The sequence below is a fragment of the Pongo pygmaeus genome, chromosome 21 (genome assembly GCF_028885625.2).
Source record: "Pongo pygmaeus isolate AG05252 chromosome 21, NHGRI_mPonPyg2-v2.0_pri, whole genome shotgun sequence".
NCBI classification, from domain to species: domain Eukaryota; kingdom Metazoa; phylum Chordata; class Mammalia; order Primates; family Hominidae; genus Pongo; species Pongo pygmaeus.
In genome coordinates this window covers 59,091,694-59,117,366 of record NC_072394.2, presented here as the reverse complement: position 1 = coordinate 59,117,366, position 25,673 = coordinate 59,091,694, and the positions used below count along the sequence as shown (strand labels likewise).

General features: G+C 45.8%; 1 protein-coding gene across 1 annotated transcript in view; it reads right to left on the bottom strand.

Moving 5' to 3' along the window:
* The window catches only part of CASS4 (Cas scaffold protein family member 4), a 45,928-nt gene that overhangs the window by 11,043 nt on the left and 9,212 nt on the right, over nt 1–25,673 (bottom strand). The window contains exons 2-3 of the mRNA XM_054467283.2: nt 9,461–9,883; nt 1,043–1,144 (exon numbers count right to left, since the gene is read on the bottom strand). Coding sequence (XP_054323258.1) covers nt 1,043–1,144; nt 9,461–9,883 — 525 coding nt within the window. The remainder of the gene's footprint in view (nt 1–1,042; nt 1,145–9,460; nt 9,884–25,673) is intronic.

Genomic DNA, 25,673 nt, shown 5'->3' with positions numbered 1-25,673 from the left:
TTGGTTAATTTTTTGTATTTTTAGTAGAGACGGGGTTTCACCGCTTTAGCCAGGATGGTCTCCACCTCCTGACCTTGTGATCCACCTGCCTCAGCCTCCCAAAGTGCTGGGATTATAGGTGTGAGCTGCCGCGCCTGGCCAAAAGTGACTTATTACCTGTGAGTGACCAGGAAGTCACAGAGCCTGCCTGAAATTTTATTTAGACTGGAACTGTGGTTCTCAATCTTGGCTGCTCAGTACAATCACCTGAGAGCTTTTAAAAATCCTGATGTTTGGGCCCCATCTAGACCTGATTCAACAGTCTCTGGGGTTGGGGCACAGGCACCAGGATGGCTAAAGCTCTCAGATGCTTTTGCATACAATGAAAGTTGGGAGCTACTGATCCCAACGGTAGGTGGGTGGGTAGAACGCCACTGCAGGGCATTTGGATGGGCTAACGAAGGAGTGAAGCTATTTTTGATCACATGAAGCATGTCTTACAAATGTGATGTTCCACTTATATACAAACAAGTTAAAAAAAAAGAACTAAAATTTCTTCCCCCAGAGATAATCAATGTTAAGATAATCAATGATAATCCAGTGTTAAGACTGTGGTGCATATCCTTCAAAATATCATTTAAAAAAATGTGTGTGTGTGTGTGTATGTACACACATACGTATATTAAATATCGATTATAAATAATGGCTGGGCACGGTGGCTTATACCCACAGTGGCTTATACACTTTGGGAGGCTGAGATGGGAGGATTGCTTGAGGAGTTCGAGACCAGCCTGGTCAACATAGCAAGACCCCATCTCAAAAAGAAAAAGAAAAAACAATCTATTATAAATGAAAGGTAAAAATGTCAAAATATTCAGAACTCAAGTAGTCATAATGTTTTCTAAAGCAGGACTGGACTCCATGGGTAAAAAGGAGGTTATGAAGTTGGCCTCTGAGTGGTGATGTGTATTCTGGAGGCTGAGCCCCTGGCCTCCATGGTAATGCTGAAATGCAATGTGGGCGCAGAGGTCTGGGTGATGTGGGGCCCCTGAACAAGGCTCACCTTCAGGACCACGGGGCCCCGGTGCTGGGTAGGCACGTCATACACCTGGAAAGGCAGAGTTGGCAGTGAGGCCCGGGCAGGTCTGGGAAGTGTGAGGATGGCCTTGGAGAGAAAGGAGGAGAGCAGAGGAAAAGGAAATGTCACTCTGATGATCACAATCAGGTTTAAAGTCATCTCTCCAAAAGCAGAGACAGCTGGGTGGACACTGCTGAGGGGGTCACCTGGCACCCCCAATGGCAGGCTCTTCACTCTCAAGACAGCAGGGTAAGGGTGGGAGGCTCCCTGGTGGAGGCAGCCTTTTTTGCAGGTGGCCCACGATGTCCTGTATCTGCCTCACCTGGGAAGTTCACCTGAAGCAAGTTAACATGCAGATTATTGGGCCCACGTGAGTTGGACGGAGTCTCTGGGTGTTGAGGGGGGCCGGGAACCTGCAGTGTTAACAAGCTTGCCAGGTGATTCTGATGTTCTCTAGGGACCAGGAGGCGGTGACTCTGATACTGGGCTATTCATCTACATTCATCTAGCTAGGCTGAGGCTGGAGAAGTGCACTCAATAGGCAGAGGGGACTTTAAGAATGTAAGGTGGAGGGACCAACAAGGTCGGGGGGAAACTGAGGCCTGAGAGCTGTCTAAGGACTCGTCACCTGGGCTGAGGCAGGGAAGCAGGAGGTGACCAGATGAGCTGCAGCTGGCAGCTTTTGCTGGCAGCAGCGGGAGGCAGAAGAGAACCTGGCAATGTGAAAGTGATGGAGAGGAGCGAGGGAGGGGAGGAGGGAGAGACTGAGTGGGAAAGGTTAACAGGGAGCAGGTCAGTTAAGGAGTTTGAATTTTATCCTACAAAGGATGGGATTGACCATCCAATTTATATATATAAACTTTTTTTTTTTTTTGAGATGGAGTTTTGCTCCTGTTGCCCAGGCTGGAGTGCAATGGTGCAATCTCGGCTCACTGCAACCTCCGCCTCCCGGGTTCAAGCGATTCTCCTGCCTCCGCCTCCCGAGTAGCTGGGACTACAGGCACGTGCCACCATGCTAGGCTAATTTTGTGTTTTCAGTAGAGACAGGGTTTCACCATATTGGTCAGGCTGGTCTCGAACTCCTGACCTTAGGTGATCCGCCCACGTTGGCCTCCCAAAGTGCTGGGATTACAGGCATGAGCCACCACACCTGGCCCCGATTTATATTTCATTGAGAGCACTTGGCCAGTTATTGCTCAAGCCATTTTGGGAAACATGGTCTCAGCTGTGGAGCCTGGGTCTGTGAATGGGAACCTCAGATTCAAGTTAATCCTCCAGAGCTCAATGATGTTGGCTCAATGGTGGGTACCACACTGGGTGCACAGAGCAGCTTCCGAACCCAGCCAGGGATCCAAGTCCCCTGAGGAACTTTAAAATAATACAGCTGCCAAGTCTCCCACCCAGACCTCCTGAACTAGAACGTCTCTAGGAGGGGCCTAGGAATGCGCTAATTTTTCTAGAGTAGAAGATGCTGTCTACCACAGGCTTAAAGTTTAAGAGGGAAATGAGGTCTGAGCATAGGCTGGGCACAGGCTGGTAAGCGAGACAGGGCCTGGAGGAGAGGAAAGAGTGAAGCTCCGGAGTCCAGGACAAGGAGAATGTACTTCCCACCAGGGTCCCAAGGAGCTGTCGCTGAGTAGGGGGCTTTCCAAGTTGGCTCAGGGGGTGATTAGGGTTTCAACGTGCAGAGCTGAGGGAGGGGAATGCAGGTGGAGGAGCAGTTTCTGAGGACTGGGTCAGGGTCCCTCTATTCATCATGGTGTCCCCAGGATGCAGCACTGGGAATGTACGTGCTAGATTTATCTGTTTGTTTTTGGTGAGTGGATGTGTGCCGCTTGGATGGTAAACACTAGCACACAGTGTAAAAATCCACCCTGCCATTCATCTGGCTAGACTCACGGACGCAGATGAAGCAGCCGCAATGCAAACAGGGTGAACATTTCTTCCAAGGACACGCTGCAGCTGTCACATGTCAAAACAGCCCCCTTCGTTGAGTGACGACTGCTTTCTGACTCCCTGAGAAACTTGGTTCGCTAAAATCCTAGGCTCTCGAAGCACAGCCCTCCAAAGTGCTCTCCCTAAGAATGAAACATCCCACTCTCGCCTGGGGGATCTCAGTCATTGACAGAGAAGCAGCCTTGATTCCCAGGCTCTCATGTAGCGCTTCGGACAAGGGGTTTCCGGGTCCAGGACTCCCCCTTTATCTCCGCTTCGTGGTTCCCAAGGGGAGAGCGGCCCTCGTCCATGCTGCACGCTGCCCTGTTGGGCACAGAGCCTATCAAGACACAGCTTCGCTTAGATTTCACCGAAACCCCGCCTTTCCCCATCGTATCATGACGCTACCTTTTCCTGTTTGTGAGCTGCCTCGTGGTTCCTCTGCTCTGTGATCTTCCTCTTTACACTCAGTAAACCTGACTTTGTTCCTGATGGTCTCAGGCTGATTGGTCTAGGTGGACAAGCCCGTCAGTGGTTTCCCATTGCATTTTGAATGAAATCCAAGCTGCTTCTTTTTTTTTTTTTTTTTTTGGAGACGGAGTCTCGCTCTGTCACCCAGGCTAGAGTGCAGTGGTGCCATTTCAGCTCACTGCAACCTCCGCCTCACGGGTTCAAGCGATTCTCCTGCCTCAGCCTCCCGAGTAGCTGGGATTACAGGTGCCTGCCAGCACGCCCCGCTACTTTTTTGTATTTTTAGTACCATGTTGGCCAGGCTGGTTTTGAACTCCTGACCTCAAGTGATCCACCTGCCTGGGCCTCCCAAAGTGGAAGGATTACAGGCGTGAGCCACCGCGCCAGGCCAGAAATCCAAGCTGCTTGCCCGGTCTGACAAGCTATGCACCCGTCACACCCAGGGACCTTGAGTGAGTGTCCCGGACCACTGGCTGTCACCTCCATGTCTCCTCCCTCCCAGCTCTCACTTATTTGAACACACCAAGCTTTCTCCCCCCGCAGACCCTTTCCAAATGCTGTCCCAAGGCCCATTCCTCCCCATGACTTCAGGCCCATTCTATTTTGATGGCTGACTGTGGGATCCCCTTTGCCTATAAGGGCACCTCCACAGAGCAAAGGGACTTTCCTGTGTATGACATTTCAGATGGAAGGAAGCCAGCTCAAAAATGCCCAGTGCTTCTTGGAAAACGTAGGCCCAGTATGGCGATCAATTAAGGAACATGTTTGAGAAACACAGTTTCGAAAGGTTTAGGGACACAGAAGGAAACTCCAGTTCAGGAACTAGTGGATCCAAGAGCAGTTTCACCAGGAAATCTGGCCCTTTTCTCTTGAAATACAAGAGTCCCTTCTGAATTTAAATTGAAATCAAATATGCTCTTGATGTGGTGGTTTTTTTTTTTTTTTAAATTAGGCCAGCATATTATATTAAGGAAGTTGGGATAAAAAGTAAAACAAAGCTCAAGATAGTGGTTACCCTAGTGGGGAAGTGACAGAGAGAAGGCACTGGAGGCTTCTAGGGTGGTAGTTTTGTTGTTTCGTGGTCTGGATATAAGTTACTGAGCTGTAACTTAAAATCTGTAGGTGAAATTTCAGTAAAGTGTTCATCAGAAAGAATAGTGTCAGCCAGAGTCAGGTGAAAGAAAATCAAGGAATAAGGGCTGTGTTTTTGGGGGTGATGGAAGTCGTGCTTCATCAGCTGTGTGGCTGCATGAGAAGTTTCACCTCCCTGGGAATTAATGTCCTCATCTGTAAAATGAAGAGTTGTTCTAATCTAAACATATGCAGAGATCGCACCCAGCTATAGAGATGTCTGATTCTGACACATAGAAGCCTCTTTTAGGACAACTTGAGAAAAATGACATGTTTCCACCTTCTCGGGTGTTAATTTGGGGCCACTCTTTGTCTACAGACTGTCAACACAGATGTAAAAAGTCCGTGAAATGCCTCACAAAGGCTGTGTTCCAAGCCTGTGGAGTTGCCATGGGAAAACAGTTCAAAACCAGTGGCTCAGAGTTGCCCCGTCTACCAACAGCCGCTTCCATTTGGAATGTATTTTCTAGGTGGGTTTAGCCTCAGGGTTAATGGCTAGCTGACATGAGCAGGGAGGAGATGCCTGCCTTTTCTGTGGATCAGAAAATTTGTAACTGATTGTTAACTGGTCTTCAAGTTCTTCTAGCTCCTTCCTTCTCAGAGTAGAGGAAGAAGAGAAGTATTTAGAAAAACCAAAAGCTACAACTGAAGGTGACTTTAGAAAAGATGGGGTCCAACCTTCTCCCAATACAGAGGAGGAAGGAGAAACACAGAGGGTGTTGGGAGGTTCCCAATCACTCAGTGCAACATTGGCTGCCCCAGAAGCCAAATGAGATGGCACTCCTGACTTGTAAGCCACAGACCACATCTCTTGCTAAGAGACTCCAAGCACAGAGAAGGCAAGAAATTAAAAATTATTATTATTTTTTGAGACAGAGTTTTCCTCTTGTCACCCAAGCTGGAGTGCAGTGGCATGATCTCGGCTCACTGCAACTTCCACTTCCCGGGTTCAAGAGATTCTCCTGCCTCAGCCTCCTGACTAGTTGGGACTGCAGGTGCACACCACCACACATGGCTAATTTTTGTGTTTTCAGTAGAGACAGGGTTTCACTATGTTGGCCAGGCTGGTCTCAAACTCCTGACCTCAGGTGATCCACCTGCCTCGGCCTCCCAAATTGCTGGGATTACAGGTGTGAGCCACCGTACCCAGCCAATAAATTAAAACAATTTTTAAGTAAATAGGCTGGGCACAGTGGCTCACGCCTGTAATCCCAGCACTTTGGGAGGCTGAGGTGGGCAGATCACCTGAGGTCAGGAGTTCGAGACCAGCCTGGCCAACATGGAGAATACCCTGTCACCACTAAAAATACAAAAAAAAATTAGCCAGGCGTGGTGGTGGGAGCCTGTGTTCCCAGCTACTTGGGAGGCTGAGGCAGGAGAATCTCTTGAACCCAGGAGGCAGAGGTTGCAGTGAGCCGAGATCACGCCACTGCACTCCAGCCTGGGTGACAGAGCGAGATTCTGTCTCAAAAAAAAAAAAAAAAAAAATTTTTTTTTAAGTAAATAAATAGGAAGGGAGCGAACTTGTAGGTAGGGCAGACATGGAGGGAACTTAGGGAAGGAAAACAAGGCAGGAAATTCCCCCGGGGGGTTTTACTGTGGCCACCTCAAGAACTCTGCTCAGTGGTTAAAGGGACCCCCCCCCCCGAATTTCCTTGCGGTTTCTGTTGTTTGCCACAGCCTGCACAAGCAAGGGCTCAAATGGTTGATGCACTTAACATCCAGGGCAGATCTCATTGCTAATGCCCTGATCATCTTTCAAAGTTAAGTTTCAATAGTAAACTCGTCTTTCCTTTCACACGGATGTCAATCTAGCAGTCGATAGTGGACTCCACATTTTTGAAACCTTGTGTTGTGTTTGGTCGATTTCATTCATGCAACAGGTATTTACTAAGTACCTTGTAGGAGCCTGTCACTGTATTGAGTGGCATGAGCTGGGAGGAGGTGCCAGCCTTTTCTGTGGATCAGAAAACTTAACTGATTGTGAAGTGGTCTTCGAGGGTCCTCTGGTCAACCAACAGAGGACAGCGCATCTGTTTTTCTTTCAGGGAGAGGAAGGAGTTGCTGTTGATTTTTTGTTTTTTCTTTTCATGGCTTTGGGAGAAATTCAAATTAACTTCAGCTAATGTCACTTGTTGTTCTTAGAGGAAACCTCAGCAAAGCCCTGCTCCGAGTCAGCTGCTCAGACAGCAGCTGAGCATGCCAGGCCTAGATCGGGGCCAGTTGTTCCAGAAAAGAGAGTTAGTGTCCACCTCACTGACTGCTTCAGAAGGCTCCACCAGCTTCCTCTTGGTGTTTGTAGCGAGTGCCTGTGCTGGCAGCTGTTCTATGTAACAACTGTCTGGTTCTATGTCTTGTAGCCCAGGGAGTTAGAAAATGTAAAGTATTCAAAATCTTCTAAGGAATCAACACTTTCCTGTTTGAAGACAACCTTGGAAGCTGGTGTGGATAAGGCCTGAATGGTGAGTAGCGCATTCCTGGGCCCCCACAGCACATGCCTCAGGGAGAGTGGCCTTTCCCTGCACACAGACCTTGCCAAGACCCTCTGCCAGAGCTGTGGCCGGGTGGGATGTGTCATGGGAGCTGAAAGCAAAGCATCCGATGGCAGGAAATGCCTGCAGTGACTGAGGCCTGTGCACATCTGCTCTACATCTCAACACCTCATGAAGGCCAGGGCTTTGGGGGAAATAGCGCATTCTTTTTCTCCTTCCTTACTTTAATTCTTTTCCTTATTAAAAAAAGTTTTCATGCCGCATTTGTTTTATTATTTTTTAAGACAGGGTCCTGGTCAGTCATCCAGGCTGGAGTGCGGGGGCGCCATAAAGCAGCTCTCTGCAGCTTCAATCTCCTGGGCTCCAAGGGTCCTCTTGCCACAGCCTCCCGAGTAGCTGGGACTATAGGTGCCTGCCACCACGCCTGCCTAATTATTTTTTATTATTATTAGTAAAGGTGAGGTCTCACTATGTTGCCCAGGCTGGTCTCAAACTCCTGGGCTCAAGCAATTCTCCTGCCTCGGCCTCCCAAACTGCTGGGATTACAGAAACGAGCCACCGAGCCTAGCCCATTCTACATTTAATGAATGCTCTTTTTCCTCTGTTTCTAAAAATTGGTACTTTAGGCCAGGCACGGTGGCTCACACCTGTAATCCCAGCACTTTGGGAGGCTGAAGCAGGAGGATTGCTGGAGGCCACGAGTTTGAGGCTGCAGTGAACAGTGATTGTACCACTGCATTCCAGCCTGGGAGACAGAGCGAGACCCAGTCTCAAAAAAAACAAATTGATATTTTTAAAAATTACAGATGTCATACATGTTCAATATGACATAAAAATCAACTTCCTAATTTGTTTGTTTGTCAGATATGTATTGAGCACCTACCCCAGGCCAGGCCTGGTCCCACGTGCTGAGGACACAGGAGTGAATAAAATAAAGGCCCCAGCTTACTGCCCTCTTTCTCTTTAACCAGTTCCCCTTCCTTGGGGTAACTATCCCTGGAGCATGTACTTCTCAGTCTCAGTGTGAGAGCACACATGCATACACACACTCATATACAGAATTCCTTTTTAGAGTTTTTTGTTTGTTTGTTTGTTTGTTTTTGAGATGGAGTTTCACTCTTGGCGCCCAGGCTGGAGAGCAATGGTGCGATCTCAGCTCACTGCAACCTTCCCCTCCCAGGTTCAAGTGATTCTCCTGCCTCAGTCTCCCGAGTAGCTGGAATTACAGGTGCCCGCCACCATGCCCAGCTAATTTTTTGTATTTTAATAGAGACGGAGTTTCACTGTGTTGGCCAGGGTGGTCTCGAACTCCTGACCTTGTGATCTGCCCGCCTCTGCCTCCCAGAGTGCTGGGATTACAGGAATGAGCCATTGCGCCCTGCCTCTTTTTTGAGTTTATATCTGTTTGGTTTTTGTTTAAATAGATCTTTCTTCCCTCTTATAAATGCCTCATTTTTTTTTTTTAACAACTGCACAGCAGCTTGCTGTGGTGATATGCCAAGATATGTATAACCAATCCAACTGTTAATAAACATTTAGGCCTCTTTGAGTTTTCTATGCCATAATGGCTACAGCCTCCTCATCCAGACATATATTTGCCTGCTTGTATATTTCCATAGCAGGTTCTAGAAATAAAATTTCTGCATTGAAGGGGATATACATTTTTTTTTTTTTAGACAGGTTCTCACTGCCACCGAGGCTGGAGTGCAGTGGCACAATCATAGCTCACTGCAGCCTCGACCTCCTGGGCTCAACCGATCCTCCTGCCTCAGCCTCCCACTAAGTAGTTGGGACTACACGTGTGTGCTACTATGCTGGCTAATTTTTAAATTTTGGTAGAGACAGGGTCTCACTATGTTGCCCAGGCTGGTCCCGAACTCTGAGTTCAAATGATCCTCCTGTCTCACCCCCCCAGAGTACTGGGAATATAGATAGGTGTAAGCCACCGTGCCCGGCCTGGAATATACATTTTAAATGTGATGTGTAACTTCTTGCCTCTGAACCCATGGAAACCCCACCCTGCCATTTGTCACTGGGAGTCCTGGTGATCCTTCATCCTGTGAAAAGGCTGCCATGAACATCCTCAGTGCCTTCCCACACAGCTCAGCTAAGCATTCCATTTCCCACAGAGTGTGCCCAGCCTTGGAGAGCTGGGGAATCACAGGGGGGCCGAGGGTGTCAATGACAAGAGGGTGGAGGCCGCTGAGTTCTCCATCCCAACCTGGCACACAAGCTCCCCGGGCGTGATCACCAGCAATCTGGGCTCCCATTTTGCGTGTTTGATCTGAAGGACACCCATGACTCAAGGGGTAGTTGGGCCTCTGGGTGTTTCCATACCCCTCAACCCGTGTCTAGTAGATGGAAGCATCCGTACCTGTTTTGGAAAGCTGAGAGTCTTTTCACAGATGATTCTGGCACTGGTGGGAGGGTCGGGGAATTCATAGACTTGGGCAGTAGGGGGCCGGGGCCCCTCCACCCAACTCCTCATGTGCTCATAAACGGGGCCTGGAGTGGGAGGGCGGGGTAGAGTGGGCACCTGATAGGTCTCCTCTGAGCTGGCAGGAGCTTCTTCCAGGCCTCTCAGGAGTGGGGGGCACGGCCTGTCTGCAGCGACCTCCGTGAGGATTTGGAGGCGGTTGGCAGGGGCCAGGCCTTGCCTCCCGTGGAGCAAACACTTCCACCAACCCTCACTTTCTGGCACATGTTGCTCCAGAATGGTCAGGATGTCCCCTCTGCTGAAAGCCAGCTCATCGGAGCAGTCAGGGCAGTTGTCATAAAGTGCCCTGGCCAGGAGTGCCTGGGGGTGGAGAGGGGAGAAGACAATTTGCTGTTAGCACCATGGCCAGTGACCGCTACACCAATCTCACTCTCTTAGAAAGCTTCATGCAAATTCATAATGCCCTTTCATTTCATTTCTTCCACCCCAGAGGCTCTTTGTCCCTGCTCTTTGCCTGATTTGTTCCTTCACATCCTTGGGGTCTAAGTGAAATGTCACATCCTCAGGGCAGACTTACCTGTATCCTGAGACGAGGTTGGATGGTCCTAATATGCTTTCATGGCCCTGTTTGTTTTTGGTTTTGAGACAGGGTCTCACTCTGTTTCCCAGGCTGGAGTGCAGCGGTGAAATCTTGGCTCACTGCAGCCTCGACCTCCCGGGCTCGGGCAGTCCCCCCACCCCAGCCTCCCAAGTAGCTGGGACTACATATGCGTGCCACCACACCGGGCTAAATTTTGTATTTTTGTAGAGAAGAGGTTTTGCCATTGCCCAGGCTGGTTTCCAACTCCTGGGTCATGGCCCTGTTTTAATTTGTGGAAATCATGACCCTTGTAGTTATGTAGTTCAGTGTAGCATAGCGCATAGTGGGGTAGAAATTCGTACCTGTGTACCTTTGAGCAAATTAGCTACCCTATCAGAGCCTCAGTTTCCTTATCTGTAAAATGGTAATAATAGTAATACCTACCTCATGGGGTTATTGTGAGAATTAAATGGGTTGAGATATATATATGTATATACACACACACACACACACACACACACACACTATATATAACGGGTTGATATATATGTGCACAACATATATCCTATATATATACATATACATACATATATATACACACACACACGCACACATATATATATATAGCAATCCATTATATATTGTGTATACATATGGGTATCTCTCTCTCTGTCATGCACAGGTGCCTAGCATTTAGTAAATGCTTGGTACAGGCAGCTGTGACTGTTATTACTATTAGATTGCTTTTTGTCTGGTTTTTGCTATTTTCCTTCTTAATTGGATTGGCAGTTCTGTGACTGCTGGGCCCACATCTCACTTGGCTATTCTGTCCCCAGTGTCAGGCCCAGACCCAGGTACATAGAAGATGCTCAATAAATGTTCATTAATAAGTGAATGACAAGAGGCTGGGCGCAGTGGTTCACACCTGTAATCCCAGTACTTTGGGAGGCCGAGGAGGGCAGATCACTTGAGGCCGGGAGTTCAAGACCAGCCTGGCCAATACGGTGAAACCCCGTCTCTAATAAAAATACAAAAATTAGCTGGGCGTGGTGGCGCATGCCTGTAGTCCCAGCTACTTGGGAGACTGAGGCAGAAAAGTCGCTTGAACCCTGGAGGCGGAGGTTGCAATGAGCCGAGATCATGCCACTGCACTTCAGCCTGGGCAACAGAGGGAGACTCCATCTCAAAAACAAAACAAAACAAAAAACTAGTGAACGACAAGAGACTCAGGGGGTTAGTGACTGGCCTGTGGTCACAAAGCCAGGATCAAACCCAGTCTCCTAATTCTCCAACCCATGCTCTTTCAGTAAGCCACACAGTTCTAAAAAAAGTCGCCTTGTTGCCAGGGCAGTGATGGCTGAGCCCCCTTCTTATCTGAACTTTCCACTGTAATTACATGAAGACAACTTGTTTCTTTAGGTTTTAAAGTAATTACCTTTCCCCACCTTTTTATATCAATACATGTTCATTACAGAAAAAGAGAGAAATAAAAGAAGGAAATGAAAATTACCCATAATCCCACCACTAAGAGATACCAATTCACACCATTTTTGGTATTTATCCTTCCAGTTCTTTTTTATTTTTCTAAATACATTTAATTACACCTTTTAAACTCATTAACCTTTGTTCATACGGTTCACAAATAAAGCAAAAGTGACCAACTCTTCCATTATGTTTGTTGAAAATTATTGTGCTTCTTGCCTAATATTTCTATTCTGTTACAACAATGGAATTGGAAGACCAATGCTGATAAATACCATCTTAACCAGACAAGCAGGCCTGTGTGGATTAGAGGAAACACTACCACAAGTCTATCTAAAAAGCATAAGAAGAAGCAGATCCTTCACACACCCAGAAAGACATTGAACGTCCCCCACAAAATCTAATACAGCTGAGATCCTAGGAGATCATGAACAATTTTTGTAAATAAAACCTTTTGTTCTTTCTACAAAAGTAATACAATTTCATTAAAGAAAAAGTAAAAATAATAATAAGCAAACAGAAGAAAATTAAAACGCCTGCAGTGCTGCCACCACAGGTAACTGCTGTTAATCCTTTGGTTTTTGTATGTTTCCAGATCTTTTCTTTTGCACAGTTGTTCACATACACACCTAGAGTCATCATTAAAGTTTTAAAACTAATGGCATAATATGAAACACACAGTTTTATAATCTGCTTTTTTTTTCCCACTTAAAAGTAAATTGTGGGACCGGGCGCAGTGGCTCATGTCAGTAATCCCAACACTTTGGGAGGCCGAGGCGGACGAATGACAAGGTCAGGAGTTTGAGACCATCCTAGCCAATATGGTGAAACCTCATCTCTACTAAAAATACAAAAAAAAAAAAAAAAAAGTTAGCTGGGAGTGGTGGCATGCACCTGTAGTCCCAGCTACTTGGGAGGCTGAGGCAGAAGAATCACTTGAACCTGGGAGGTGGAGGTTGCAGTGAGCTGAAATGGTGTCACTGCACTCCAGCCTGGGTGACAGAGTGAGACTCCCTCTCAAATAAATAAATAAATAAATAAATTGTGAGCATCTTTCCATGTCAATAAACATTTTTCTTCAATATCCTTTAAAACAGTGACTTGGTTTTCCATTGTACGGATGAAACATAATTTTTCTTGTTGGTTTTGGACATTTTAGCTAATTGCAGGTTTCAGCTATTACAAACAATGCTGAAATGATCATCTTTATAGCTAATATTTGCAACTCCCCTTATTTATTTCCATGGATAAATTCTTCGGTGGGAAGTCGGTGGGTGGAAACCATCAGGGCTCCAGGTGCTGTCACGTTGCCCTCCAGCAAAGTTCAATCAGTTCACACCTCCGCCCACTGTGAATGAGACTGCACAGTTCCTTGTACCCTAATCTACCCTGTGCATTACCTCTTTGTTGGATGATGTATTTGTTTAGAAACCTTTGTCAAGGAAACTTGAAATGTTTCCCAGCACATTCTTAGCAACACCCAGACTACTCAAAACTACAGAATCAGCTGCTGCCCTCATGCCACTGAGGGGATAATTTGCAGGCAACTCGGGGAATGTGTCACCACCCTGCTGTACCCCACTTTTAGCTCATTTTTTAATAGAAAAAAGGTCCCAAAACGAGTTAGGGGCATGTGTATTGTGAGGGGCATTCCTGCCTGTAAAGATTTCCTCTCTCCTCCATGGTGAAGCAGAAATCCTCAAGTGAGAGGGAAGTTATGAAGCTATCACTTGTCTGAGCCCAGTGAGTGTATGAGATGACATTGAAAAGCAGAGAGCTGAGCTACAGCCGATGGACACTGACTGTACTTCCCGGTGTCAGGCATCCCATGGGGTGGGTGTCTTTCTGGGTCAGTCAATTGTTCCTTCACAGATTCAGCAAACATTTATGGAATGTTTATTACATATGGCACTGTTGCCGTCCTCAAGTTTTTCAGGGACACAAATTTTGATCATGCCACTCCCCTCTCTACCACCGTTCAGTGACTCCCTACCACCCTTTGGACAAAGCCCAAACTGTGCCCAAACCATCAAGGCCCTGTGCGATTTTGGCCCTTTCCACACTTCCAGCCTCATAGGTATCACTTCCTCACTGGCCTCCAGGGTGCCACCCTTTCTGAGGGCTTGAGTCCCTCAATCATGCTGTTCTCTCTAACCCAAAGCAGTCAGCAGCTTTCCACCCAGTGAAATCCCACATATCCTTCCAGGCTTATCTTAAATGTCACTTCCTTAGAAAAAGGGTCCCTGACACCCTCTCGACCAAACTAGTTCTTCCCATACTTCTGCTCAACACCTTTGCACGTCAGTACATGTCACATTAGGGTTCAACTCATCCAGGGTCTGTCTCCCCACAAGAACGTAAGCTCCAGGAGAGCGAGGGCCACACCCTCTTGTTCTGGACTGCATCCCATGATCCAGCACAGAGTAGGGGATCTTTAGCTACTTGTTGAGTTAATGAATGAAAGAGAGGCATGACACAACGCCCCCATTTTCAAGTCTTTAAGAGGTAAGAAATCACAAACACCAAGAGGAGCACTCCTATTTCTGTCTGGAGTAGGGTAAGAGGGAAGCTTTCTGTGACCCCCCCCGCCCACACTTTTGGATAACCTTCAGTAAGAATGACCACCAGCCATGTCCAGAAGATAAACCTCAAGGCATAACTAGTCTGCACACGGAATCATTATCCCTTGAATGTGTTGGGAGTGGGTTTCACAAGAATGTGGGTACTGAGCTTGGAGAATCCAGCAGTGATGAAGTATTTAAGGGACTAGAGTTTTAGAGTCTTATAAAGAGTATTGATTAAAGGTCAAGACTTAGGCTGGGTGTGATGGCGCATGCCTGGAATCCCAGCATTTTGAGAGGCCAAAGCGTGTGGATGACTTGAAGCCAGTTCCAGACCAGCCTGGCCAACATGGTGAAACCCTGTCTCTACCAAAAAATACAAAAATTGTCCAGTGTGGTGGTGCATGCCTATAGTCCCAGCTACTGGGGAGGCTGAGGTGGGTGGCTAGCTTGAGCCCAGGAGGTGGAGGTTGCAGTGAGCCAAGATTGCGCCACTGCACTACAGCCTGGGTGAGGAAGTGAGACCCTGTCTCACAAAAAAAAAAAAAAAAAAAACAGACTCATGAAAGTTACATGCTACTTTGCAGATTTTTTTTCCAGTTAACTAGACAAATAATTGCTGTTGAGTAAAAAACAATAATCTGAAAGGTTTATTATCTGAAACGATAATCTGAAAGGTTTATTATCTTGTAGGTTTATTATCTTGTAGGACTTTAACCAGTTTCATACTTAGCCTTGCGATCACACTCTAATATTCCTTAATTAAATTGCCTATACCTACCTAGCGCCTCAATGATCTCTTTTTAAAAATAAATTCATTCAAGTTGGACAAGTATCCTCAACAATCTTTGACCTAGTTTTAACATTTCATTGATTCCCTATTAATTGATCAAAATTGATTAAAATCTTTGACATGAGTTCATTTTATATTTGCATGAGAGTCATAATTTTGCCTTTTTGAAAACTGTACTTCAACCATCTACATTGGGAACAAAAGGGAAAATAAAAGCTTTTGCAGAGGCTATAATGAAATAATTATGGTATATTTCATCGTAATTCCCATGAAATACATTTAAAGCAATCTTTAAAAACCCATCATCTGAAATGTGCTTGCATTTGTCTAGAAATAAGATAGTGCATATCTTTAACCAGAGCAGTTGTTGCAATATGGCAGCTGCTCTGAAGGGCCCAGATTGAAAGCAGCTTAGCTGGTGGATTTGCCTATTGTAAAAGTAAGGACCTTTTCCCAGAGAACAATGGGGTTTTTATGATCATCCACCCCACTGGGCACCCACAGCTGTCCAAGATGAATAGCAGCAGTCTTGTTCTTGATATATGATTTACTTTGTAATTTTGACCTGCTGTCTTCAGGACAGCAGATCACATCTTCAAAGGATGTAAACTCCCAGCAAAGAAAAACTCTAAATATGTTGCCATAACACGATTCCCCTCAATATGAATGAAACACCGTATGGCATTTCATTACAATTGACAGGGGTGTCTCTGGACAGCTCATGCAATCAATTAATTATGCCTCAGAGTTTCAGTAGCAAAGACCATCAATGTTAATGTTACAAAAGAAGAATGAAATGCATGTGCAAAGTCTTGGGGAGCTCCTTACCTGGAATGGAGGGAAAACAGGGAATTATATCGAATGAGAACCTATTTTGTGTTGGATGCACTGAAGTCATTATATTACCTATTTCTATGAAATCTCAGAGGCAGACTTTCTTATCCCCATTTTACAGATAAGAGAACTGAGGGTCAGAGAGATCAAATGACTTGTCCAAGGTCACTTAAATTCTAATTGGTTCCTCACATCCATTCTTTCACCTTATAATCCACTCTCCAGACACTAGTCAGAATATTTTACTTTATACACATAAATTGGATCCTGTTGGCCTCTTATTTTAAAAACCTCTAATTGCTTAGAACTGCATTCAGAACAAAAGGTCACGTTCCTAGTGTGGCTTCGAGGCAGGATCAGCCTCCCAGTTTGCAGCTCTATCCTCATTCATTTCCCTCCAGTCATATTGTTTTCTTACTTTTATCAGATGCCCTGAGCTTGCTTCCACCTCAGACCTTTCCTTTGCTGTTCCTTCTGCCCAGAACTCTCTTCCGCCAGATCCTCCTCCTCTGGGTCTCAGCTCGAGTCACCCCTTTGCAGAGGCTGCCCCTGCCCACCCCGCTTTCGGCTGGGCTCAGGCTGTTATGGTCAGGCTGGGCGTGCAGGGAGCACTGGACATTGCAATAGCAGCAGCCAGCACTCATCCTGCACCCATGTTCCTGGCGCTGCACTGAGCTCTTTGTGAATAACAGATGGAAGCAGTTGACAGGCCACTGCAAAGGCATCCAGTAACCATCGCAATGGTTGCTGAGGCCACTCACAAGGTATTCTTAAATAGAGTGTTAATTTGGAAATATTTGTGTAGAAATTTAAGAGGTGAAGGAGGACGTATATTCACATTTTTGTTCCTTGTGGGTACACAAGCAGTTAGATTCTGGGTACAATGGAAGAAATGTTCTTAAACGATTTCCAAAAAGGACATTTCCCCCAAATGCCCATCTTCATACAACAGCTGGGAGAGGGAAAAGGAAAATGAATATGCATTTGGAAGGAAGAATGGGAGGAGGATAGGGAAACAAACGTGAAGAATAAGAGACTCACTGCCTTCATGGTGATGACAACCTCAGTGTGGAGACCTTTCCACACCTGGCAGATGCAATGTGCTCATCTAAACCCGAGCAGCTGAGGATAGAGTGGTCTTAGCTGCACTTGGAGAAATCTGGGAAGCAATTCATTCATTCATTCATTCATTCATTCATTCACCAAGATTGTATTGAGCATCAACTGTATTCCAGTAACGATGTACATTCCAGGGGCTCTGCTGGAGGCATCGTGGTGAACAAAACTGTTTTTGATCTCATGCCGTGTACATGTTAGTGGAGGAGACAAATTCTAATCAAATCATCACAGAAATAAATACAGGGTTTCCACCTCTCGTAAGTGAGATGGAAAGAAAATACAAGAAGTTATGAGAAATAAAATACAGGAAGTTATAAAAAATACAGGAAGTTATGATAAATAAAATATAGGAAATTATGAAAAATTATAAGTGCAGTTGGGAAGTAGTGATGGGTGAGGGCTTAGGGAAAGTTTACCTGAGAAAGTGGCCATAGAAGCTTCCATCTGGGGGTGAGGAGGAGTTAGATAAGGAGTCAGTCAGATAAAGTGTTAGTCAGATAAAGAGCATTCAGGCAGAGGAAGAGGAATGTGTGGAGGCCAGAGTGCGTGGGTGAGGGGGTGTGTGTGAGTGTGAGTGAGTGTGTATGTGTGTGTTGGGGGTGCATGGAAAGTTGGAGGAACTGAAAAATGACCAGGTTGCCTGGAGAGAGATCAACAAAGGCCCTGGCTCCTAATTTCCGTAGCGGGTGCTGTTTATATGTGGTTACTGGGTGGAAAATGGGGTGCATGGAGCAAGTGGAAGCCAGAGAGGCGATTCAAAGCCAATTGTCTGGTCCAGCTGGGAGATGCCTGTGGCTTGGCTGAGGGCGAAGGCTGGATTTTGTTAGTTTTGGGGAGGAGCTGGTGAAGGACTGGATGCAACTTGAGGTGAGGCTTGGAAGAAGAGCAGGTGCATAACTGCAGAGAAGGGAGGGACGCACTGCTGAATGGGCCAGGGAAAGTAAGAAGAAGAGAGGGAACTAGTCCGCACACTTTCATCATCCACGGTGGTATAAGAGCCATCCGCAGGCATGGCAGCTCTAGGCAGGAGCAGCTTAGATGAGCCGGGAGAGAAGCAGCTGCTGCAGCCTTGGTTATGCTGCTTCATCGTCCTGTTCCTAGGATGGAAATCCCCTCTCTAGGCCGGGGTGGACACACTGCCCGGGTGACTGCACCCACGTGCACTCGCCCACGTACACAGCCTTCTTCTCTGCTTTACCTTCAATTTTCTTTTTCTTTAGTTTACTCAAAAGAGCAAAGCTGCAGAAACTCAAGAGTGTCAGGGCTGGGGGGCAGGTCGGGGGGTACACTGATTGCTCTGTTGGCCTCATTTTAGTGCTTTGTGGCACCTGAGACTAGGAGAGATTAATGACCTGCCTCCGGTCATGCAGCAGCAGGTAGCAGAGCGGGGATTCAAACTCGCATCCATCTGACTGAAGCCTGCTATTGCCAATACTCTGCACAGCCTTCCCAAGTCCCAGTCTGTTTCCTACTCTAATCTGCTAACTCTTACATCCAAATGTGTGCAAATCCAGAAAGAGCTGGTTTAAAGACAGCTATAAGGAGGAGCAGCAAACTCAAAGGATTATAGGAGCTGGGCAAGAAATATACATGAGTGAGACAGGCCAGGCATAAGACATTTGGGTGTGGTGGAGGCTGTGGCATGCTCAGGCAGATCTTAAAATATCACTCCTTGGGCCCAGTGAAGCATTCTGCTGCTGAGTCCAGCCCGCTGCTGAGGTCTTAGAGGCCCCATCCAGATTTCCTTTGCAAACTGAACGTTAATAGTCAGGGGGCCTGGGTGTTTCTGCCCAATGCAGGACTCAGCGAATGGGCAATCTTTACCCCAAAGCCCCTGTTGAGTTGTCAAGACCATGTCTAAGCTGCCCCACAGTTTGAGGCTCTCTCTACTCTGTCCAGCTCCTTCTCTCTTTCCTGTCACGGGGGTCAGAGCAGCATCATGGCCCCGTCCTGCTTCCTCCTTGTTTTATCTTTCACAGCCCGCCCCACACCAAACACTTATGCTCCTAAAATTAAAACAGTAGTAACTGTGGGATAGTAAGTAGAGATCACGAGATCGTTTCCATCCAAGCAACCTAGAATATCATTCTTTCTTTGGGAAGGTAAATCATACAATGAGGTCACCGGTCCGTAGTGGGAGGTGGTAAATAAGGAAGTTCCCCAAACTAGTGGTGGAGATGGTAACCGTGGAAGAAGCCAGAGCAGTAAGTGATGTCTACGCCCCTGCTCTGTACAAAGATGTAGATCTCCAAGGTGAAGAAGGACATTTTTCTTCTACTAAAATCCTTCTTTGAAAAATGTCCATGTTTCACATTTCGGCTTCCTTCTCACAGATTCCAGGTCTTACTTCCAAGAATTCTTAGTCAGTATTCAGGCGAGGTGATGGAATGCTTCCTACTTCCCCTTTGAGGGCCGGGAGAGGATAGTTAGCTATAGAGAAACCACATTTTTAAAACTGCGTATACTATAAATATCACAGATCTTTTGATACACGGGAAATGTGAATCCCTGAAGTTCATGAAGGATTTCCAAGGATGTAGGAGCTTTTATGTTGAGATCAGTGACATATTCTGTTATATATTTTTATGAGGTAGCTGCGCCCAGACTCAACATCGAGAGTGAGTGCAGAATGGAGAAAGGGCTCTTTGATCATCTTTCAAGTAAATAGTCTCCCTTCAAATGTACTTGGAAGTATTTCATTTCATGTAAATTCAAATACAGGCTAGGCAAGATTAACGCAGAGGGAATGGTATTATCTGTTGGCTTGTGAATGTTTACTTTCCATCATTTTAAAAGGACACTATGTTTAAAAAAAAAGTTTCCAAGAGCATAAGAAAAATCCCCTCACCACCTCCATTTTTGCCACCCACATTCTCCAAAAAGGGAAGACAGAGAAGGAGGAAGGACAACCTGAGGAGGAATCAAAGTATCTACAGACACTTCTTCTGGGAGGGATTTCTGGTGGGTAACAACATTCTGTGAAGTCACCTCCAGAAGGATGAGAGAGGGTTTTTTTTTTTTTTTTTTTTTAAAGAGATAGGGTCTTGCTATCTTGCCCAGGCTGGAATGCAGTGGCTATTCACAGGCATGATCATGGTGCCCTACAGCCTTAAACTCCTGGTCTTAAGCAATCCTCCTGCCTCAGCCTCACGGGTAGCTGGGACTACAGGCACACATCACCATGCCTAGCTTAGGGAGTTACAGCAAAGATGATCTGGAAAGGTTCCTCACTTTGCAAACCCCACATAACAATACAGACTTCTCACACACTGTGTGTGTCAGCTAGTATTATTTTCCTATAACTAACCAAATAAGAGGGAGAAGCTGGCTGGGCGTGGTGGCTCACGCCTGTAATCCTAGCAGTTTGGGAGGCTGAGGTGAGCAGATCACTTTGAACTCAGGAGTTTGAGACCAGCCTGGGAAACATGGTGAAACTTCATTTCTACAAAAAATATAAAAATTAGCTGGGCATGGTGGCACATGCCTGTAATCCCAGCTACTTGGGAGGCTGAGGCTGGAGGATGGCTTGAACACGGGAGATGGAGATTGCAATGAGCCAGGATTGTGCCACTGCTCTCCAGCCTGAAGGACAGAGTGAGACATTGTCTGGTGGGGGGAGGGGGGTGGGGGGGGGGGAAGAAGAAGAAGGGGAAAAAAAACAAGAATAAAGGGGAAAATCCTCTTTAATCTTTTAGATTAAATGTAGCCCCTCACAAAACCATTCTTTTCACCCTGAAAGGAGTGTCCGTCGCACTCTAATTACGCAGGAACTGTGTTAGTCTTGTCCACTGTTTAGCCAATGCCTCAGGAATCAGGATGGCTCACGGGTTCTCAACTCTGTGTCAGGCACTGGGATAAGCAGTCAGTATTGATGACCGCATTTGATATTCAAAAACCTTATGAAGCAGGCACTATAACTAACATCTCATTTAGGAGATGAGTAAGCTAAGGCACAGAGAGGGTGAGAAAGTAGCTTAAGGTAGTTCAGCGATCAAGGGCCAAAGCCAGGATTGGAATGCAGGCGGTTTTGGGTCTGGAGTGTGCTCTTTTAGCCTACAAACCACTCTGCTTAGCACAGACTCTATCACAAGATGGTGTGGACATCTTAGCAGATACAAGATGGCAAAGTGCCTCCGGGGAGAGGGAGATGAAGCTGAGAAACAGAGACATTTGTATAATGGAGTACAATGTAGCCATTACAAGAATGAGGTAGAGCTTATGTCAGTGGAAATGGGACAATCTCCAAAATGTAGTATTAAATTTTTTAAAAAGAGCAAGACGAGTGTAGGTCTGCATTGATGCTTTTACAAGCATAGCATCTTTCTGGAAGATTATGTCACTCACTGAGGGTCCCTTCTGGGTAGGAAACAGGGGCCTGGGGAGCTAGAGGTTTGGGATTAGATAAAAACACTTTGAGTCCATGTTCATTTGTACAGTTGGAATTTTTAAAACCATGTGTAAATGTTCTTTTTCAATATAAAAATCTAATTTACAAAGGATTCTGTTCTATTGGAAGAAGAGGACTTCTGCGCTGGTGAATTTAAGCAACTGCTTGTCATTACCACGCAAGCCCTTTCTACTCCTAGATTAGATAGAGAGAAATTTTGACTTTGAGTCCATCTTAATCTTGGCCAAAAGCAGTTTGCCACACTCAGAAGATTTCTCACCTCCCTGAACTTTCGGGATGTCAGTCATCATCAACTACTTCTCACTGGCCATCCCTCAAAGGGCCTGGACCGTGTACAGCATGGAGGATGCTGAAAGGTGCTTGAGTGGTTTTTGAGAACTAGCTGATTTTGTGAGCATTGACCTCTTCCTTGAGAGTAGGGCCACAGAGCGGAAACACACAGAAAGGGCAATGAATGACTGTTAAATGGGATCTAACTGCAGGTGCACTAAGAGTCACAGAAGTTTAGACTCAAAGTGTTTTAAAGGTTTGTCTGGCCTGGTCCAGGCAAGTGGAGGAGGCACTGAGTGGATCTCTAAGCTCCTGGGGGAGGCTCGCTGCCCTTCCTGCTATCCCAGCGCTCCTTGAACCAGCTGCAGAATGGTCAGCTGCAGAATGATCTGGGTCCTGTGCACAAAGACCCAGGCCAGAGAGGAGGGCCTCCCATGATGGGACAGGTTCCCCAAGGCCAAAGTTAGAATGTGCAGTATCAGGACACTGTAGCTGCGTGTTGCATGTGTGTGATGTTGGGGAAAACATTCAGAATAACCATGTCCCTACTTTCCTTCTGGAAAACCTCCTACAACTCCTGAAGTTGTGCTGTGAGGTCTGCAGTTGAGAAGGGAGCACCAGGCAACCAGCCACCTCCTCCCTCATCTAACATTCATTTCTCTCTCCCTTCCTCCCTTCATTTTTGCCAGCTCATTCCTGTCTTCTCTTTGTCCCTTGTGCCTCCTTCCCCTTTGACATAGTTATCCAAGAAAGAACCTGTGATCTTTTTTTTTTTTTTTTTTTTTGAGACAGAGTCTTGCTCTGTCACACAGGCTGGAATGCAGTGGTGCGATCTCTGCTCACTGCAACCTCTGCCACCCAGGATCAAGCAATTCTCCTGCCTCAGCTTCCCGAGTAGGTGGGACTACAGGCGCATGCCACCACACCCGGCAAATTTTTGTATTTTTAGTAGAGACAGACAGGGTTTCGCCATGTTGGCCAGGCTAGTCTCGAACTCCTGACCTCAGATGATCCACCCGCCTAGACCTCCCAAAGTGCTGGGATTACAGGAGTGAGCCACCATGCTTGGCCGAAGCTGTAATCTTTTCTTTTCCCCCATGAATTGCAGTGGCTTTCCATATCAATATTTACATTTAAAAGTAAAATTCCTTAAGTTATGAGGAACTGTCACTTAAAATAGCAAAATGGTATATTTTATAACCAGAACTTGCTTTAAGAATTTGCAAGTAGATTAAACTATCTCTTTAATTTGTCATGCCTAATGTGTGAGAGAATTAGTTTATGAGGTTGTAAAACTTGAGACAGCTTTGCTTCAATAATCTGCATCTCATTATCAGAAATATTTTGAATTATTTTAATGAGGTGATAGCTAAGTGGTTTCTTGCATCATCTCACATAAAGGACAGTTGTTTCTCTTGGAGCTATTTTAAAAAAAAACTTAGCAAAGTAATTAAGTGAGAGATGCTGAAGGGAAACTGCTGCCTTTTTTTGTGATTAATATTAATTTGCCAAATAGGCTAGGAAAAGAACTGAGTTTCTGCTTCAGCCCCGTTTTTGAAAAAGGTGAAAATTATTGAATGAAAAGCTCCAGAATTTGCAGAAAATGATCTGAAAGTTGTTTAACTGGAAGTGTGAATTGAAACTCCCTTTTCCCAACTACTCATATTTAAAGTAACATTTAAGGCCAGGCGCAGTGGCTCATGTCTGTAATCCCAACACTTTGGGAGGCCGAGGTGTGCAGATCACTTGAGGTCATCAAGACCAGCCTGGCCAACATGGTGAAATGCCGACTCTATTAAAAATACAAAAATTAGCCGGGCATGGTGATGCGCACCTGTTGTCCCAACTACTGGGGAGGCTGAGACAGGATAATTGCTTGAACTCAGGAGGTAGAGGTTGCAGTGAGCTAAGATTGCGCCACTGCGCTCCAGCCTGGGCAACAGAGTAACACTCCATCTCAATAAATAAATAAAGAAAGAAAGAAAGAAAGAAAGTAATGTTTAAGCTTTAAAACAAAACTCAATATAACTTTCTAAACAAAAATATAAGGCCTCCCTTTTTGGTTTCAAAACCTGATGCAACTTTCAATTGTTTCTCATGGTGTGACAGTCACTTGGAAACCATCATTACCTACTTCCTTAATATAGGGGGGAGCATTGGAAATAACAAGCTCTGGACCCCTTTATATAGTTAACTCAGAGTCCCACACAATCAAAGAGTTGTAGGAAATGGATGTCAGAAGACAGAAACTCAGATACTCACATTCACCTTCATCTTGATCCTTTAAAGAAATTATTTTAAAAAGTACTATCCATATCCTGGAAAACATCAGCAGAAGTCGCCTGGGAAGGGCAATCTTTCTGTAGGAGTTTGTGCAGGAATGCTGTGAGGTCTGGGTCTAAACTTTCTCTGCAGCTGTCCTTGCCTGTGGATCTGGCCAGTGGGTCTCTAAGCTCCTGGGGGAGGCTCACTGCCCTTCCTGCCACCCCAGCCATGGGGAAGGATGGGTTGGTTACATAATGCATTCTCTCCCACACTCCCATTGGTTCCCTCCCATCCAAATGGATGCAAATAGCCTTTGTGGCCGGTTTATCCATAGAAACCAGGGACAAAGAAGTGAATAAAACTGGTGAACTTGGATATGAGGAGGGATATGAGAGAAAAAGAAAAACTTTAATGAAAAGAGAGTTCCTTATTTTCTTAGCACCTCTAAAAATAATCCTGGAGAATGGCATATGCTATGAATAAGCACAAACTTTGACTGGGTTCTCCATGATAACATTGAACTCTGACCCAGCCAGCTTTGAATTCTTCCTGATGATTCAGATGAAAAAGCCACACATTAAAGGAACTTCTGCAGCTGTAGGAGGCACTGCCTACTAACGGGGCTTTGAGGAGGAGGTTGTGGCCAGAAAAAAATTCCAAAGCCACCCAGTGGAAATGAAACATTTGCTTCTCTGATACCTGAATACTGTGCTTTTCCAGCGGGGTTGGGTCTTACCCAGATCGACATGCTTTAATATACTTCCCCTACTCATGGAAACCTTGCAAAGCTGCACTTAAGGCTTCATTGAATTGGCAATTATTTATCAAGCACCTACTGTATGTCTGACAATATACACCGGGGGAACAGGTAACTGGTTTCCTTGATCTAAGCTCAGGATTGAAATGATGCAACAATAAAGGTCTCTCAGGCCTTCACATAATTGATTATCATGGATGTGGCCCAAGATGGGCCCATGTCATACCAGACTGCATTCTCCAACTCAAAGTGCTCCAGAGATCCTAGTGTGTTCATTCACAGCCTTGCCACTGCCTGCCACTGCCAAGTCTCTTCCTTGCCAGCTAAGTCCCTGAGTTATTGCTTAAGATATTTGGTTTGGGGAACTATTGGATCAAGTTAAGGGGTTGACAATTTCACCCTTGCTCATGAAAAACCCACTGAAGGAGGAGGCAAGTAACAGAACTTCTCTGGGTTTCAGTTTCTTCACCTGAAAGTGAGATAGCTTCCCAGGGCAATTGCCAAGTTCCCATCCAGCTGTAAAATCTACATTTCCCATGACTTCTTCTCTTACTCTTACCTCTTAGTTCATGAAAGCCATCTGAGGGATTACAGAGAAAATAACATGCAGGTGCTTTTCCTCTCTAACTTCCTTTCCTTTCCTTCCCTCTTTCCTTTTTCTTTTTTCTTTTTTCTTTTTTTAAGGAAAAAAGTGAGGAAAGGCATAAAGAAAGAAGGAGTTTTGTGTTATTTGATGGGTCATAAGCAGTTAATTATGCCAACTCTAATTAGAAGAAAACTTTGTCTAAGCCTGTGTTTCTTTTTCTTTTTTCTTTTCTAGAGACAGGGTCCCACTTTGTCACCCAAGCTGGAGTGCAGTGACGAGATCACAGCTCACTGCAGCCTTCAACTCCTGGGTTCAAACGATCCTCCCACCTCAGCCTTTCCAGTAGCTAGGACTACAGGCATGAGCCACCAAACCCAGCTAATTTTTAAAATTTTTTGTAGTGATAGTCTTGCTATGTTGCCCAGGCTGGTCTCCAACAGCTGGGCTCAAGCGATCCTCCCACCGCAGCCTCCCAAAGTGCTGGGATTACAAGCA